This window comes from Sycon ciliatum, chromosome 5, assembly GCF_964019385.1.
Source record: "Sycon ciliatum chromosome 5, ocSycCili1.1, whole genome shotgun sequence".
Taxonomy (NCBI): domain Eukaryota; kingdom Metazoa; phylum Porifera; class Calcarea; order Leucosolenida; family Sycettidae; genus Sycon; species Sycon ciliatum.
In genome coordinates this window covers 3,365,184-3,382,560 of record NC_088647.1, presented here as the reverse complement: position 1 = coordinate 3,382,560, position 17,377 = coordinate 3,365,184, and the positions used below count along the sequence as shown (strand labels likewise).

The following is a 17,377-nucleotide window of genomic DNA, read 5'->3' as shown; positions in this document are numbered from 1 at the left end:
CAGAAAGCTTTTGATAAAGTGCATCATCCCACGCTCCTGATCCACACGAATACCTTCATGGCGCTAGAGGCACACGCCTGGTTTAGATCATAATATTTGCTTGACCGTAGTCTAAGTGTGAAGCTCGATGCAACTCATTCATCCCAGTACATGTATATGCTAAACTGTGGTTGTCCCCCAGGGTTCACACCTTGCACCTCCACTTTTTTCTTTTGTATATCAATTCCCTTCCTGATATAGTTAACCATAGCTCACCCTTCCTTTTTGCTGATGATGTCACTCTTCTAAATGCTCATGATGTATCCCTCTCCTTAGATTAGAACCTCAGACATGATCCCACCTCCAGCAGGATCTCGCCAGCTGCCAGCATTGGGCACAGAAACTACATGGCAAATTCTCTCCTGAAAAAACCTTCGAATGATCTTGTCCAATTACAGCATTCCTGAATCCTCCACTGTGTCCATAGACAACGTTTTAATCGGATCTGGGTGTTCCGCTAAGCATCTCGGTGTAGAGCTCAGTGATGGTTTGAAGTTCCACGACCACTTCCACACTATCTTCAGGAAGTTCCAGCAACGTGTTGATCTGTTATGCTTTATGGGCAGCCATTTACCATCATCATGCATTGCTCTCCTGTATAAGTCTTACGTACGTCCGGCAATTGAGTATGCCATTCCTGTCTGGTTCCTTAGGATCACATCCGCTCAGTTAGAGCCCCTTGATGTACTCCAGGCTAAGGGTTGCCGGCGACTCCTGAGGTCTGCGAAAATAGACTTTGACAACTTTGAATCAAATTCTAATTTGAATAGATTGTGTCACTTGGAATCCCTGCAATTTCGCCGTATCTTCATTTCTCTGGTTGTTTTATTTAAATTTAAACTATGAAGAAGTGTTTCAATCCGAGGCTTCCCATTTTTTGGGACTGACAACATTCATTCTGGTAGGACTAAAGAGCTACATGTATTAATATTATAACCCAATACTAGTACAATACTAGTACAGGTCGTCCCTCGTTAATACATAATCTCTGGGACTTGACAAATGTTATGTATTAACGGGGTTTATGTACTAAACGAAAGTGTACATAACTAGCTTGTATACCAGAATTTTTCACTTTTTTCAACTTTTCTGAGTGTTTCTTGCTACCATGACTAGGCAGCGAGATATTCTTGATTCCCTCGATATAACATAAAAAATATGTTATAACGGTCACATTTAGCGAAGATTCTACGGTTGACATGGTACATGCCCAGCCGCACCTGTACAGTCACTCGAAAAAAAACAGAGCTTTGTCGGTTTGTGATGTGCGCTCTGATTTCTATGCTAATTGCGTCCACAAGTAGAAACTAGAACACGATGTGCCTCCACTGGAAGGCCACTGGTAATATATAAGTAAATTATGTACTATTGAGGTAGGTGACATGCGGGTACGGAGAAATGTTATGTACTAACGGGGTTTATGTACTAACGGATTATGTACTAACCGACAACATTTGTATGGAAGTGACCACGTTTCGTCCGGGACTTGAGATTTCTTATGTACTAACGGGGTTTATGTACTAACCGGACTCGTATTAACGGGGGACGACCTGTATTAGATAAACCTTGTTATAGTTCACATATGTTGTTAGTTTGACAGCATGAAACAAGGTGGAGGACTAGGCTCCGGCGGATTATGCTCGCGAAATCAAGGAATTATGCTTTCATGGATTCTCGCATTATGCTCGTAAAATCCTCATTATGCTTTGGCACCCGGGGATATATATTCACTTCGTTGTACAGGTAGACTCCCTTTAATTCGAACCTCAAATTGCCAGGCCCTGACTTCGAATTATCCAGAACTTCTAATTATCCAAATGCAGTCCCATGCACTGATATGTATGTCAAAATGCTTGAAATCGCTTGCTGAATATTTTTGGCACATTTTTATTTGCATCAACGAAACATAGGTACGGGTCATGTACAACGGATCATCAAAACACTGGATCGACACAAAACCATTTTGACATCTAGTGAAGAAGTTGTCAGTCACTGCAGCTTTCCTGAAACAATTTCAACGGAAAAGAACTGCGCTGCCTAATCGGCGTCACGAAAGGCCGTTGGACAGCAGCACGTCGTTCTGAAGAACGGAAGTGGAGCAAAGGCATAGACAATATTTACGATAATAGTGTTGTTGTGCGCCAACATCTCCGCGCACGAGCTGGCGCGGTAAGAAAGGCCATCGAGATCCGCGAAGAGAGTCAGCCACCAGGAAGAAGTCGTCTTCAATCAAACCTTTGCAATTTGCCTCGCACGGGCTTGAATCAAATTTCGAGAGAAGGTGGGTTTCTTGAACGCTATAGTCGATCCTGCAGCGGACCATCGATCGATTTCTGAGCTACTCTTGGCTAGAGAAGGAGAAAAGAATGAACTTCGAATTACAAGGATTGCAACTCAATCTCACTTCGAAATAAGCGTTCAAAGGACATAGCCAATGTACTGTAAACAGCTCTTCTGTACGAAGACTGGGTTCGAATTATCCAACCGGCGCACTTTTCGTACTTCGAATTATGCATTCGATTTTGACTTGAAGTGACTTGCAGAAGATCGGTACGACGAAAAAGTTCGAATTACACGGAATGTTCGAATTATACCGTATTCGAATTAGAGGGAGTCTACCTGTACTTAGGCCATGGTAAAAAATATCTTTGATTCTCAAGTACGCGCGCATCGATTTTTGGAGGCGCACCGACGATTTTTTTTATTTCTATGCATGCATATGCGTGCATGAAAACGGTCAATGCGAAAGGCATTATTATTATTATTATTATTATTAACTTTTATTTTACTAGGGTGTTTCCCACAGACCTATGCATGAATCCGGGAGTAGTACAATACCGGTATTTTTCTACTCCCTGGCCTGAATAATAAAATAATTATAAATTAATTATGAACCTGTGACGTACACATGTACGTGTGACCCTATCTTTGGAACTAAAAAAATTGTGGGAATTAAAATAAAAAATCGCTCGCTCGCACCGATTTTCACAGGCTCATGACCTGAGAATCAACTTTATTTTTTACCATGGCCTTATCATCGGGAGCCTCAAAGTTCGGGAAATTGTGCCTTTTTTCGTACTTGCAAGTTGCAAGTGGCCATAAGTACAACAAAATACATGTAAATGAGTATTATATCCCCATACCAAGGTGTCCATGCATGTAAGAGGTCAACATGGAAAAGAGAAAACAATACTTCTTCTATTCAATACTTGATTTCTTTTGTACTTCAGTAAAAAATTAAAAATATTATTTCATTGCCAAATTAGTGTATTCTTTGATCGCTCCTGGATGTCGTCCTGATCGATATTCATCTAGCTACTTTAACCTGAATTGTTTTTTTCTTAACGTCAGCTGTCAACAGTCACTGTCACCACCATGACACTGTCGTGAGAAGGACTTAGGTGCTCTCTGTAGGCGAGGTTGGTGATGTCGCGAGTGACTAGTGTCCTCCACCTTCACGAAATTCGTGATGTCCCGAGTGTCCTCCATGGATCCACCCATGCTGTCAAAATGGACGTTTTAACCCTTTGCCGGTCTAACTCAATGTATGTGAGGGGTGGTCACGCAAATACATGTACACACAACCAGCAATAACTCAAGAACTATGTGATGTAGGTATGGGTAAACCATATATTTTCAAAACCTGTATGCCTGAACGCGTCCAGAAAATTCAAATATGACTAGGTCCAGGCAAGGATAGGGCCCATGGCAGCCCTTCAAGTTGAGAGAAAATACAATTGCGAATGAAATACACGAATCTCACTGCACGAAGGGCATACCAAGTTCGTGATGGAGCTGAAGTCGTACGATAAACAATCAGGTAAGGGCTACGTCTTTACAAGAAATGTAGGCTCTCTACAATACCGCCATTGAACACCAACACCTCGCCATCGGCGATACGCCAGCAGCAGCAATTCCCATTCCACGATATCGCAGTTTCGGTTTGTTCATCTCAGCGCTGCTCGCGTCAGATTCACTCTCGCTCAGATGAGTACTCAGGCGCGAGCTTACGCATGCCGTGATTCTCACGGCCAGGCGAATCAGCTGATCGCACCTGACGAGTCCTTGTGACAGTCGCTGTCGCCGTGTCGGCAGCAAGAAGGCTTCCTCTCTGTTTGGAGAATTTTGTTTCTTCATTCGTGGACGATATATTTTTGAACTAGCAGGACTCAACGGAGCTCTTTTTCTCAACACACTACACTGCAAAACCTCCCGGGACATCCAGCCTGGACTGGTGATGTTACTGCTCTCAGAACGCTTGTCAAACACGGCCCCAAGAGATGCACTCGCATTCTTGAAATGCGCGCATGGCGGATGGTCGTCTTTTCCAATTTCAACAAACTTCAGTCGATCGATACGGCAAAAATTTGTATGGTAAGCATGGTTGTTTTGCACATCGTCAGAAAGCCTTGGACCTCAGCTACGCGTAGAGCGCCATTTTAGCTGTCTCCTAGCAACAAGACTCCAAAAAAATGAGGGCCAAACGTACCGATACTATAGTATCGGTACGCTTATGGTAGACCGGTAAAGGGTTAAAGGGAAACTGAACGCCAAAAATAAGTATGGCTTATCCGAAGGAGAATTGGGCACTGATTCCGATGAGCTATGTCTCGAGCCGATCAGAGAAGAGGAACTGTGTCAAATTTCATAAATAACACCTCCCATATTTGGAAATTGGCCTTGATGACGTGCGTACTGCTTAGCTGTCACCATGCTGTGCATGTTCAGCAGTGTAATTGAATGGAAGAAAACAATTACTTTGGTGTTTTGCAGCTCTGTTTCGTTCCCTGACGGTAACCAAATCTAGATGTAGGAATCTGTTGAGCAGGAGAGTGACACATGTCTTCCCGAAGGCTGTCCAGGCTGCAGTGGTGATGAAGAAGACACGATCATCACCCCGAGATCGATCGTAGCGAATTGGAAAACTCATGGTGAATTTGCTTCCACTCCAAGGCAATGTCGAGGTATGAAGGGTGCTTGTACTGCCTTCCAAAGTGAAGAGGAGATGAACATGGCTTTGCATAGCTGTTGTTCTATGCCAACTTACCTACTCTTGCTGGTACCGTAGTGGCATAAAATTTCGTGGACGAACAACTCTAGTCACGAGTGGCTAGTGAGCAACACTAACAGGTGAGATTTTTCAATTCGACAAAAATTGTTTTTGTTTGAGAACTGACAGTGGCAGTCATTAGACTCAGTAGGTGTCTTTGCTGCTTCTTTCCCTTCATTGGTAGGGTTGTGCTTGAATAGTACAAGTGCTTGAAGTAAAATAAAATAAATAGAACATGTGGAACATAAATCTAATCAAGCATCAGTACATGTATTGCGAAGTTCAACTTCAAAGCACATGAAATCACAATGATCACGAGGTTTATGTAATCAGGAGTACACCCTGTGTTCAACGAACACATACACACATGCTGTATTGCGCACACACATGTACACATGTGCGTGCACCCCCACCCCATCCCACAGACACACGGATGCAGCGCGCACATCCATACACATGTGCGTGTACCCCCCCCCCCCCACATACACACACTCCTACCCATACACATGTGCGTGCCCCCCCCCCCCCCCACACACACACGTGTGCACATACAGATACACAAACACACACGCACGAACACACACACACAAGATACGTGTAAGTGTACATGGTCTTCCTGGTGCAGATGCTGAGCCAGCACAATGGAAAATACCTCCATCAAGATGCTTGATCAAGTGTTGTGATAATGGCACTGTTTGTTTGTTTTTACAAAGAAGTGTGGGAAAGATTACAATGCATTATAATTCATAATTGTTCTTTGCCTTGTACTGTGCAGACCAGAATGCTTCGCTATCAACTCCTGGCTTTCCATCGGCATGGTGTTCAGCTGCAGCGGCATCTGGTCCGGGGAGTTCAAGTTGCTGGATGGCTGCACTGACACAGGATGGGTTTGCGTAGGCAATGCGATACGGCAGTCATCCCACATCACGAGCGACATGTTTATGTAATTTATATTGTCGCTCGTCCAGCAACGTCAAGGCTCTGCATGTAAACACAGGAGAACACCATAATACTACTCAGGGGATAATAATTTTGGATATCAATTTCGTGACAATTATTAGATTCACACAATATTCACAACGTATGCAACACGATGCTGTCTATTGACACTACTTCAAACTGAAGTGCTCACTACTCCTCTCCCGTTTTCATCTCCCTCTACCTTATTGTATTGTATTGTATTTATTTAAAAGGATTCTCCAAAAGCAAATGGATGCTTATCACGGAAGTCTCCCACATAAATATCGCAAGAAAAATGGGGAAATGGGGAGAGGAGAGTGGAAGATGAAGCATGGGAAGAAGGGAAACAAGTACCTAAATATCGAGGTATAAAAGCAGGAAAGAAATCGACGAGGGAAGAAATCACCTCTGCAGATAATAGCGGGACATTTAGATGAAAAGAAAACCCCAGCAAGGATTAATTTCAAGGAAAAAAATTTCTCAAACGGAAAAGTTCGGAATTCCAGTCAGAGAATATCTATGCTGAGAGTAATGAGCCTTTAGAGCAATGCGAAAATTGACAGAGTGAATACTCTGCATTACTGATTTCGTTTCTACCCTTTCCATTGCTGCCAGCTCCCAGTCTTTTTCAATGCACAGCACTACCTTGACAGTCATTTTTGTGATTTGATGTACACATACTTTGAAGTTCAAATTCGAATTACATGATCAGATTTTTGTTCCACATTTTCTATTTATTTTTACTTCAAGCACAACCCTACCGATGATGGGAAAGAAGCAGCAGAGAGACACCTACTGAGTCTAATGACTGCCACTGTCAGTTCTCAAACAAAAACAATTTTTGTCGAATTGAAAAATCTCACCTGTTATTGTTGCTCACTAGCCACTAGTGACTAGAGTTGTTCGTCCACGAAATTTGCAATATGCCACTACGGTACCAGCAAGAGTAGGTAAGTTGGCATAGAACAACAGCTATGCAAAGCCATGTTCATCTCCTCTTCACTTTGGAAGGCAGTACAAGCACCCTTCATACCTCGATATTGCCTTGGAGTGGAAGCAAATAATTCACCATGAGTTTTCCAATTCGCTACGATCGATCTCGGGGTGATGGTCGTGTCCGTTCTTCATCACCACTGCAGCCTGGACAAACTTCGGGAAGACATGTGTCACTCTCCTGCTCAACAGATTCCTACATCTAGATTTGGTTACCGTCAGGGAACGAAACAGAGCTGCAAAACACCAAAGTAATTGTTTTCTTCCATTCAATTACACTGCTGAACATGCACAGCATGGTGACAGCTAAGCAGTACGCACGTCATCAAGGCCAATTTCCAAATATGGGAGGTGTTATTTATGAAATTTGACACAGTTCCTCTTCTCTGATCGGCTCGAGACATAGCTCATCGGAATCAGTGCCCAATTCTCCTTCGGATAAGCCATACTTATTTTTGGCGTTCAGTTTCCCTTTAATTTTCCGATTTGGGTATGAGATCGAGACTACTACTAGTACTAGAGTACGAGTAGAGGCTCAACGTGGTAGGAGCTAGATCTACGCTTTTTTATGAACTACATACATGTAGATCTACGCATCATCAAGAGTACCGGCCGGTACGGTATGTACATGGTACATACATGACTGTACTCTTGTCTTGATGTCATCAAAAGTACTGTGAAGAGTCCATAAACAGTTTATGCACTCTTGATGTCATTGTATTTTTGTTTTTGACTTCCTGCTGTTTCTTGAAAATAATAATTATTTTGTACTTCGCCACCTCCGAGCTCCGGTGCAGAACTCAGCTAGCTGGAGTGGTGACGAGGAAAGAAGCCTTTTCTGTAATGAACTCCAAGCCTATGTAGTGTTTATTATGGCGTTGCAAGAAGGGCCTGGTGTTAGCTAGCGATCCTAAATAGTTGGTGTTTTGAAGGCTGAGGGACAATGGCGTCTAAGACTGAGAAAACTGGGAGCAAGCAGCAAGAGGAGGTGCTGGATGACGACGAGAGGGAGCTGGTGAGTGTTTGTGGCTCAAGAAGAACAACGGGGATAGAGCTCCCTGAGGAAGGAATGTTCAGTGAGAAACTGCTCATGCCCCCACTTGGTAAAGGGAACTATTTCGTTGAGAATTTTAAAAAAGGCCAACAGGTACTGAGTATTGTGTTTTCGTGCTGTATGAAGGGTGAGTTGAGTAGCTGGAGCTAGCAGCTGGTAATGACTGGCGCCTAGATCTTGTTTCAAAAATTAATAATAAGGCCACCCAGAATTAATTCGTTGTTTCGGGTCACCCGACCGCAAAATGTTTTTTTTTATTGTGCATGCAAATGTACATGACTACATGTCGACTAGACTACGCATCACGGCAACAAATAATGCCGAAAGTTACTGGATGATGACGAAACTAGTAAGACTATTGGACAGACCGGCCTTACTACAACTCGATGACGCAAAGCAACAGACCACCCAACTTGGGAGGCTCAAGTTTATGTAATAAACATAGAAGGGGAAGCTAAGCGAAGACGAATTGTGACAAACCGAAACGCCAACATCCTACTGAACTCCACTATCATGTATGATGGACTAGTTATGTACAATAAAAAGTAGTTCCACACGACGTACGTTTCGCCGTATAGGTCATGACGGCTCATCAGGTGTGCAAAGTTGAACTCGGATGGTGAGCCAATATAGTTATGATGAAGAAAGGAAAAGGAGAAAGGAGATGAAGGTGCGAAATAGATCTCATGATCTCTTGATTTTTTTTCTTGTCACCACGTTTTTGTCACTTATTGGATTTGCATACTGTTTTCTTGACTCTTCACTTCTATTTTTTTCGTGTCACTTCTACACATAATTGGAGTGATGTATCTATGAACTTCTTTTCTTTATAGTTGTAGTCTCTTAGCGTATTTCCATCATTCCCTGTTGTATTTTGAGAAGAAGGGAACGAAAGCGTTCAATACTTTGACACATGTCCTAATTGGCTGGTGGTGATTCTTGCGTAGATGCATGCGTAGATAATACATTTTTGTAATATTTTCTGCCTCCGTCCTAGTTTCAAATTATTATTATTATTATTATTAACTGGGTTGAGACAAACAGAAAAGCCTGAAGAAAAAATTGACTGTCACCACCAGGACTCGAACCAGGGACCCTCGCTTGTAGCCAGCGATGCTCTAACCACAGAGCTATGGTGTAGTCGTCATCCCAGCAGAGGCCGTTCAACATTATTATTATTATCACGAGTACATGAAGACCGGTTTCATTTACTCTTGTTTTTATTGAACCTTTACTGGTCCAAATCCGATTTTTCTTAGCAATTCTGGACATTGTATGCAAGCTTGTGGAGGAAAGCTGCATCTGTGTATTGGTCCATGAGGATGGTGACGTTCCTACGCATGCGGAAAATTCAGTTGTACCGAGCCTCACGCGTACCGTACCATATTTTTGTTGAGGAATTTCTTTTAACCTATTTCCTGGACCCACATGTGTTTCTCGAAGATGTGGCTGGGATGGTGTGTAGTCACAGTGAATTTTATTTTGAAAGTGCTTTAAATAGTAATGGACTCGGATGGAGAGCCAAGGATTAATTTATACAAAAGAGAAAGGACCAAGGAACTTCAAGTTACGCTATACTGTCCGGTAACACCACCAGTTACTAAATAATCAGCTCATGCAGTAACATAGACAGTATAGCGTAACCTGTAGTTCCTTGGTCCTTTCTCTTTTGAAGTTGGTTGCTCCAACGAGGAGCACACGCTTCTTGCCGAACTTGACACTTGACTGACTCACGACTGCCATCCGGAGCACACCAGGAGCACGTCGCACCTTCCGCTCGGCAAACCTGAAAGAAAGCACCACTCCCTGCTCAATACACAGTGTTTCGGGGAATTCACCCCTCATCAGTTGAGCTTGAGTAGGCTGAGGAAGATTGTGCCTGAAAAGCACCACTTATATACTGCTCTCCAGGCCAAACCATCACCAGGGATACAAACTTACAGAGACGCTTTGTTTTCAGCGCGACAAACACCTCGTGAAGCCCCAGGTAGCAGCGTGAGTCAGAGTCGCTCATGGAGTTGTGCTAAACAGACGTTGAGAGCCAGTATAGCTATTCACAACGCTGTCACCTCCAACAACTAGTCGCACGTCCGCGTGAGGGACAACAATACGAACTTAGAAGTTGCGACTTCGGCGGTAATGTCATGAAGTTGGTTGCTCCAACGAGGAGCACACGCTTCTTGCCGAACTTGACACTTGACTGACTCACGACTGCCATCCGGAGCACACCAGGAGCACGTCGCACCTTCCGCTCGGCAAACCTGAAAGAAAGCACCACTCCCTGCTCAATACACAGTGTTTCGGGGAATTCACCCCTCATCAGTTGAGCTTGAGTAGGCTGAGGAAGATTGTGCCTGAAAAGCACCACTTATATACTGCTCTCCAGGCCAAACCATCACCAGGGATACAAACTTACAGAGACGCTTTGTTTTCAGCGCGACAAACACCTCGTGAAGCCCCAGGTAGCAGCGTGAGTCAGAGTCGCTCATGGAGTTGTGCTAAACAGACGTTGAGAGCCAGTATAGCTATTCACAACGCTGTCACCTCCAACAACTAGTCGCACGTCCGCGTGAGGGACAACAATACGAACTTAGAAGTTGCGACTTCGGCGGTAATGTCATGAAGTTGGTTGCTCCAACGAGGAGCACACGCTTCTTTACCTGGGGCTTCACGAGGTGTTTGTCGCGCTGAAAACAAAGCGTCTCTGTAAGTTTGTATCCCTGGTGAAGGTTTGGCCTGGAGAGCAGTATATAAGTGGTGCTTTTCAGGCACAATCTTCCTCAGCCTACTCAAGCTCAACTGATGAGGGGTGAATTCCCCGAAACACTGTGTATTGAGCAGGGAGTGGTGCTTTCTTTCAGGTTTGCCGAGCGGAAGGTGCGACGTGCTCCTGGTGTGCTCCGGATGGCAGTCGTGAGTCAGTCAAGTGTCAAGTTCGGCAAGAAGCGTGTGCTCCTCGTTGGAGCAACCAACTTCATGACATTACCGCCGAAGTCGCAACTTCTAAGTTCTTTCTCTTTTGTATAATTTAAATAGTAAGTGTATTGTTCCCCTGACAGAGGTCGGTTTTGTCCCTAATTGCCTGTTTCGATTGTAGTTATGGACAGCGGAGTGGCATTGCTGATGCTGTTCCCTGGAGCTAGAAAATTAGTAGAAATCCAATTGGAACTCAGTGCTTTAAGATAATTGACGTCTTCTTGCATTCTTTGAAAAGTACAGCCTAAAATCAAAACTTTTAGCACTTCCGCTAAAAATGGGAAGAGTTTCGGCACTCTACTAGATAGGAGGTTGTCCGGAATTTTTCACTGGAAAGTGGAAACGTCACTTCGTTCTTCTGGAGGCGTGGGCAAAGCGTATGCATCGACTGCTAATCAGCTAATGATGTTCTGGTTGTGAACTATATACATCGGCTGAAAATTGTACCGTGTATGCAGTGTAGGTCTACCACCGACTAGGCAGGATTTTGCTAGCATAATATCGCAGAAGAAAGGCATTCGAGCTAACAAGCTCATTCCCATAACTCTGCAAAACACTGAACATCGTTTTCGCATCATTTTTCACAATATTTTGCGCACGGTCATGCTCAGAGCTGGTGTTGATGATATTATCTCTGTGTTGCCTGCAGGATTGCTCTAGTTACCGAACCAATCGCTGTGCAGTAAGTGACCAGTATGTGTGCAAGGTGCTGTCTGTAAATATCGATGCTTTTTTTTCCGAACGAAACAAATTGTCTTGAGTCCATTGGTCAACATGTTTGTGTGCTTCAATTAGAAAGGGCATGACACCTGAAAAGCAACACAGGTAGTGTTCAAGTGTGGTGCATGTACTGTAAAAGCAGAAATTTTCGGTGGTGTAATATTTTCGGTATTCTCCAAAATCGGCGGTTCGGTAGAGGGAAATTTTCGGTAAAACCCGTTCTCCAGGTAAGTGTACTAGTACTACATGTATACAGTATCGGTTGTACCGAAATTTTCGGTGCGTTTTATTTTCGGTACAAATTGTCGGCACCGAAGTTACCGAGAATAAAACACCACCGAACAGTTCTGCTTTTACAGTAGATGTGATACCTTCAAGCAGATAAGCCCGATGGCGAAGCACCCAACACCTTCCTCCTTCTCTCTCTCTCTCTCTCTCTCTCTCTCTCTCTCTCTCTCTCTCTCTCTCTCTCTCTCTCTCTCTCTCTCTTTCTCTCTCTCTCTCTCTCTCTCTTCTCTCTCTCTCTCTCTCTCTCTCTCTCTCTCTCTCTCTCTCTCTCTCTCTCTCTCTCTCTCTCTTTCTCTCTCTCTCTTCACCTTGTCTTGTCTCTTGCTACCATTGATGATCATGTTGTACATGCTGCGAGGCACAAAGCCTGCCTGTAGGCCGGGTTGTTCGCATTTGCATTGACTTTATATTCTGTTATCTAGATTTATTTAATATAATCTCTTCATCGCTGCCCTAAAAACACTGTCCAGACGGGGTTTATCCACCATTTTGGTGCAGGACACATTCTTTTTCTTTCTTTCTCTCTCTTATTTTTCTCCCGGTGCAAAATTTTAGACTGACAACCTGCTTGTTAAATCATGCACCTGCTTTCAGGCATAAACGTTGTTGTAGAGGTCCGAATCCTCATTTGTTACAGCACCTGTCTTCATATATGTAAAAATGCTCTCCCCCCCCCCCCCCCCTCTCTCTCTCTCTCTCTCTCTCTCTCTCTCTCTCTCACACACACACACACACACACACGCACAGACGTTTTTCTACTATGTCGGCGTGATATTTACTCTCGGTGGCCTGTGGCTTTTGTGCCGCTGGCGGCCAGCGTGGCGTGTATATATTACTTGCGACAAGGCCCCATTGAACTCGGCAGATCAAGTTGTCTTCAAGGTAAATCTATTGTCTTCACTCCTTGTGTGTGCAGCCTTTTGCTACAGCAAAAAATCGAAGCTATGAGTGGTGTCTGTAGGCAGTAGAAGCACGTGGTCGGGCAATTGGGTTACTATACACCGCTTCTACTTGACACTACAGGCTATTTAGAGTTTGGACTGGGGCCAAAGCTGGAGCTGGTCTTGATGTGTAATGGTGATATGCTGCAGCTTTTCGCCGGTGTTCATCAGCCGACTGGACACACTGCAGCGTATTGCCTGCATTGTGTCATGTAATTGCTCACATTCACACCATGCATGGTCATCAGTGACCTTGACCTCTCACACGGGGCTTGAAAATAGTGTTTTCTTCCTCTTCTTCCTCGTTTTGTTGTGATGAAAAGCAGCCTATCAGTCACCGTACGTACCAAGCACAAGTGTTTGCATTTGCTCTATGGCAGGGCGCGGGTTTTGTCAGCTCGATGTGAAGGCACATCTCTGCACTCCATCCTTTGATCTGTATTCCAATAAGGGCCCGTATTTTGTGTTGCTTGGACGTGTTGGATTTACGGTGGCGATCTGACCCCACGCTCGTCTTGGAGCTGCACACCGTGTTACCGCTAATCAATCCCGGGTTTTTGTTTTCACCCTCATGTGCTCCATCAGGACAAGTATGGAGATCCCGTCACTGAAGAAGTGTTCGAGGAAGAGCTACGTGTGGACAATCCCTCCCCGTAAGTGCATCGCATACCTTTGGCAGGGAGGATCGGTGCAACATTGGCAGTGATACAAGAGCCTACCTGGCCAGCGGTTCCGAACTGACTCAGACTGTGGCTTCTACCATGTTTGGGAGATTATGCTCACTTCCAGAGTGATACTGCCTTAGTTTGAGAGTTGACCACTGGCAAGAGTGCATGAACCAAGCCCAGAATGTGCTGCTTGGGACTTCTTCTGCGTGGGTGTCTGTCACGGTGAAATTCCTGGATTACATCATAGTTCAGATGTTGAGCCAATAGTAATATGTAAAGAGAAAAGGACCTACAAGTTACTAGTTATGACTAACTTGTTGTCGCACTATCTGACTGTATATTATCTCGTTACCTTGGTGGACTGTTAGTCATAACTAGTAACTTATACGTCCTTTTCTCTTTACATACATCATAGTTCAGAACTAAATATTGCGACAGGCGTAGAACAATACTATCTCTCAACGGAAGTGTCCTTGCTGGTGTCTGTATGGTTCGGCTGAAGAGCGCGTGGTTGTGATGAGTTGGGAATGCAATAAATACATCATAGTTGATGCTGATAAACAGTGGAGCGTGGCGTAGTGCGTACAAATGAGCTGCAGTTGTCCAGCAGGAGACTTATTTGAATCCAGCTAGTACGTACTGCATCACTGAAATCTTCTAATCGAGGAATTTTGCCTATATCACACTCGATTGCAAGTCTGACCGCTTTAGTTGGCCCTGACATTTAGCGTATAAATGTGCAACTTCTATTCGAGGAAGTACACTAATCTTTCCTGTGTTCTTTCCAATATGATTCTCTTCCTCCCGCCAGGGCAGGCGACCTGTTTCTTACCGTAAAGAAGTGCAACGCAAGTGTGTGTCTGTTTGTGTGTGGGTGGGTGTGGGCATGGATTTGTGTTTTTGTGTGTGTGTGCGTGTGTGTGTGTGTGTGTGTGTGTGTGTGTGTGTGTGTGTTATCTTGCAGGGGAACTAACCATGAGATGGTGGTGAATGCTAGCAGTGAGGAGCATTTGAATCTGATTGATGCCATGGAACCCACCGACAGTGCCATCAGTGAGGGAGAGTCCAGTGCACTGTTGTACTCGGATGAAGACACCCTGGTACGGTTCAGTAGTAGTGCTAATGCTGATGATGATGCTGATGCTGTTGCTGATGCTGTTTCTGCTGCTGATGCTGATGCTGCTGCTGATGCTGATGCTGTTGCTGTTTCTGCTGCTGATGCTGATGCTGTTTCTGCTGCTGATGCTGCTGATGATGTGGATGGCGACAATGTATTCCAAAATAATTGAGATCTGGACTTTTTCAAGCCAGGTTTGGATAGAATATCGGGCCAAACCTATTTCTTGATTTCATAATTTGGGTTTTGGACCCGCAGCTTCACACGTTGGGTTCTTGCAAACCTGGCGAACTTCCATGAAGGAAGGGGGGGGGGGCAGGAGGAGGAGGGGGGGGGGGGGGGGGGGGGATAGTAGGGATGTTTCGGGACGCATTGCCAATCGCCCGTTCTGCGTGGTAACCACTAAAGCAAGTTGGACATCACCACACTGGATGCGCGGACTCAAACGTGAAATGTTGTCAATTATTTAACCCTACCCTGTGGATATGCTGCCCCAGGTAAACGAAGCGTCAGTGTACTTGCTCGTTAGCCATTTAACCTGTTGTTGTTTTTACGCAAGCGTTAGCAAGTTAGACATCTCTTTCTCTTCCTCTTCGTCTCTCTCTCTCTCTCTCTCTCCTTCTTCTTCTTCTGTCCACTCATGTTTACAGCCTCGCCGTGCTCGCTTTCTCATCCACCACAAGCTACGCTACATTCTGGACGAGCGGACACAGAAGTTCGTTCCATTGAAGTAAGTAATTGTGCATGTAGTGATGAAGCAGTGTATTATATTGCTGTGCTGCTGTCCTCAGGGACTGTGTTCAGGCCTTTCACTCAACTCTGGCGATCTTAGCCTGCACTCATTTGAATGCGTCGGGCGTCATACACGACGCATTCAAATGCGAAACTTCAACGGATCATAACTCCGTCAAATCTCGCTCGAATTCAATAATTTAAATATCCAGATCGAAGAGAACACTCTCAGCTGTGGGTAAAAGCAATCTACGAAGTGCTGCCAGCAGCAGCGCTTGAGATAAATCGCTCGTAAGTTGAGCCATGACCGCGGCAACTTCAGAAGTGCGCACTGTGACTCGAGTAATGAGAATTTTGAGACTTTTCGTCACCCTGATTTACTCGTATTTGCACGAGTTTCACACCACCAACACACTCTCACACCAAGCTCAACACACTGCCACAGCACGCCAACGTGCTGTTGCTGTGATGACTGATGTGGAGTCATCTTTACACGGCAAACTGCTACTACTTGACCTTCGTTATTTTTAGATGAGATTTTTGAATGCCGTGCTTGCGCGATGCGCGATTTTTGACCAGAGGTAAGGCGCTGAACGTGGCTGCACAGGGGGAGAATTGAAACCTCAGCATAGGTTGTCATGTTGCACTATTGCACCCACCCTCAAGCATACACCTTAGCCAATTAGCACCAGCCACCCATATACCAGGTGTGAATGGTGAGAATAGAACAGTGTTGACTTTGGCGAAGTGATTTTTGCAGCGGTGTGTGCAGGCGTGTTGTAGCACTGTTCCGCGATTATTTTACCGCTGTCTCTCCACCTACCTGCTGAACTAAGCAGAATAACATGTTGATGATGATGAACACATGCGTGATCTCTCGCTCCCTCTCAAGTCGTACGCAATGTCTAGAGAGCACGCGTAGTCTGGTGCAAAGTGTGGAATACCGTCGACCTGTGGTGTTAACCATCGTGTTATCCACCATGCTCTCTGACTATAAAGCTGCAGTGGAGCTCTCATCCTTCCCGTAGCTGTACCTGTAGCTGAGCTGTGTGGAGTGTTTTCGTTATGCTGTGATTATTGTAGCTGGACCTATCGCTCAGCTGTATGGAGTGTTCCCATTGTGCTATAATAGGTCACCTCACTCCAGGTGAAGAGCTCTAGCCAATATCCTGGCGAGTCGGGCAGCCTTGCCAATCGCTTGTGTCATCTGCTGTGATGAAAGCCTGAACTGTGATGCTAGTTTCCAGTTGCCAACACCCTGGGCAAACTAGAGAGGCAGAGTGTGCACTGCGATGCTCTGATGTGCCAACACCCTGGGCAAACTAGAGAGGCAGAGTGTGCACTGTGATTCTCTGATGTGCCAACACCCTGTGCAAACCAGAGTGTGCGCTGCGATGCTCTGATGTGCCAACACCCCGTGCCAGTTACTACCAATTCCAACCCTGTGCAAACCAGAGTGTGCACTATGATGATGCTGGTTGAAGAATGCAAAAGGGTGATTTCACCGAGATGGTGCTCTGCAGCTGAGAGCTGTGTGTGACAGTGTCGCTTTTGCTGGTTTCTGGTGCTGATTTAGCATGCCTTGCCTTTGCCATCATTTTGCCACCTACAACAAATAAGCTACCATGGAGGTATGCCATTACAGGGCTGCCACACTTGGGCTGCCACACTTGGAGGGAGAAAAATCTGACGGTGGCCCGGGGGTGTCCCCCGGTGAAATATTTTAGGAAAATGGCTTGCTGTTGGGGCCCCAGATTATTATTATAGGCTTTTCCGCGTTGGCATCGCCAAGCAAGCTTGGCTAGCCTTCGCATAAGCTGCTCCATGATGATGAGACGA

At 45.0% G+C, this 17,377-nt stretch overlaps 1 protein-coding gene and 1 long non-coding RNA gene across 2 annotated transcripts in view; one reads left to right on the top strand and one right to left on the bottom strand.

Annotated features, from left to right (window-relative positions):
• Positions 1-5,687: 5,687 nt before the first annotated feature.
• Positions 5,688-7,423, bottom strand: LOC135816576 (uncharacterized). The gene is made up of 2 exons (XR_010553387.1): positions 6,913-7,423; positions 5,688-6,070 (listed from the first exon to the last, which is right to left on the bottom strand). It is a non-coding gene; the product is annotated as an uncharacterized LOC135816576 (long non-coding RNA).
• Positions 7,424-7,785: 362 nt separating this feature from the next.
• Positions 7,786-17,377, top strand: part of LOC135817200 (polyamine-transporting ATPase 13A3-like) — a 39,806-nt gene continuing 30,214 nt past the window's right edge. Inside the window, 6 exon segments of the mRNA XM_065330329.1 lie at positions 7,786-8,057; positions 11,722-11,754; positions 12,828-12,962; positions 13,607-13,674; positions 14,654-14,789; positions 15,457-15,536. Of these exon segments, the coding sequence (XP_065186401.1) occupies positions 7,986-8,057; positions 11,722-11,754; positions 12,828-12,962; positions 13,607-13,674; positions 14,654-14,789; positions 15,457-15,536 (524 nt within the window). The 5' untranslated portion in view covers positions 7,786-7,985.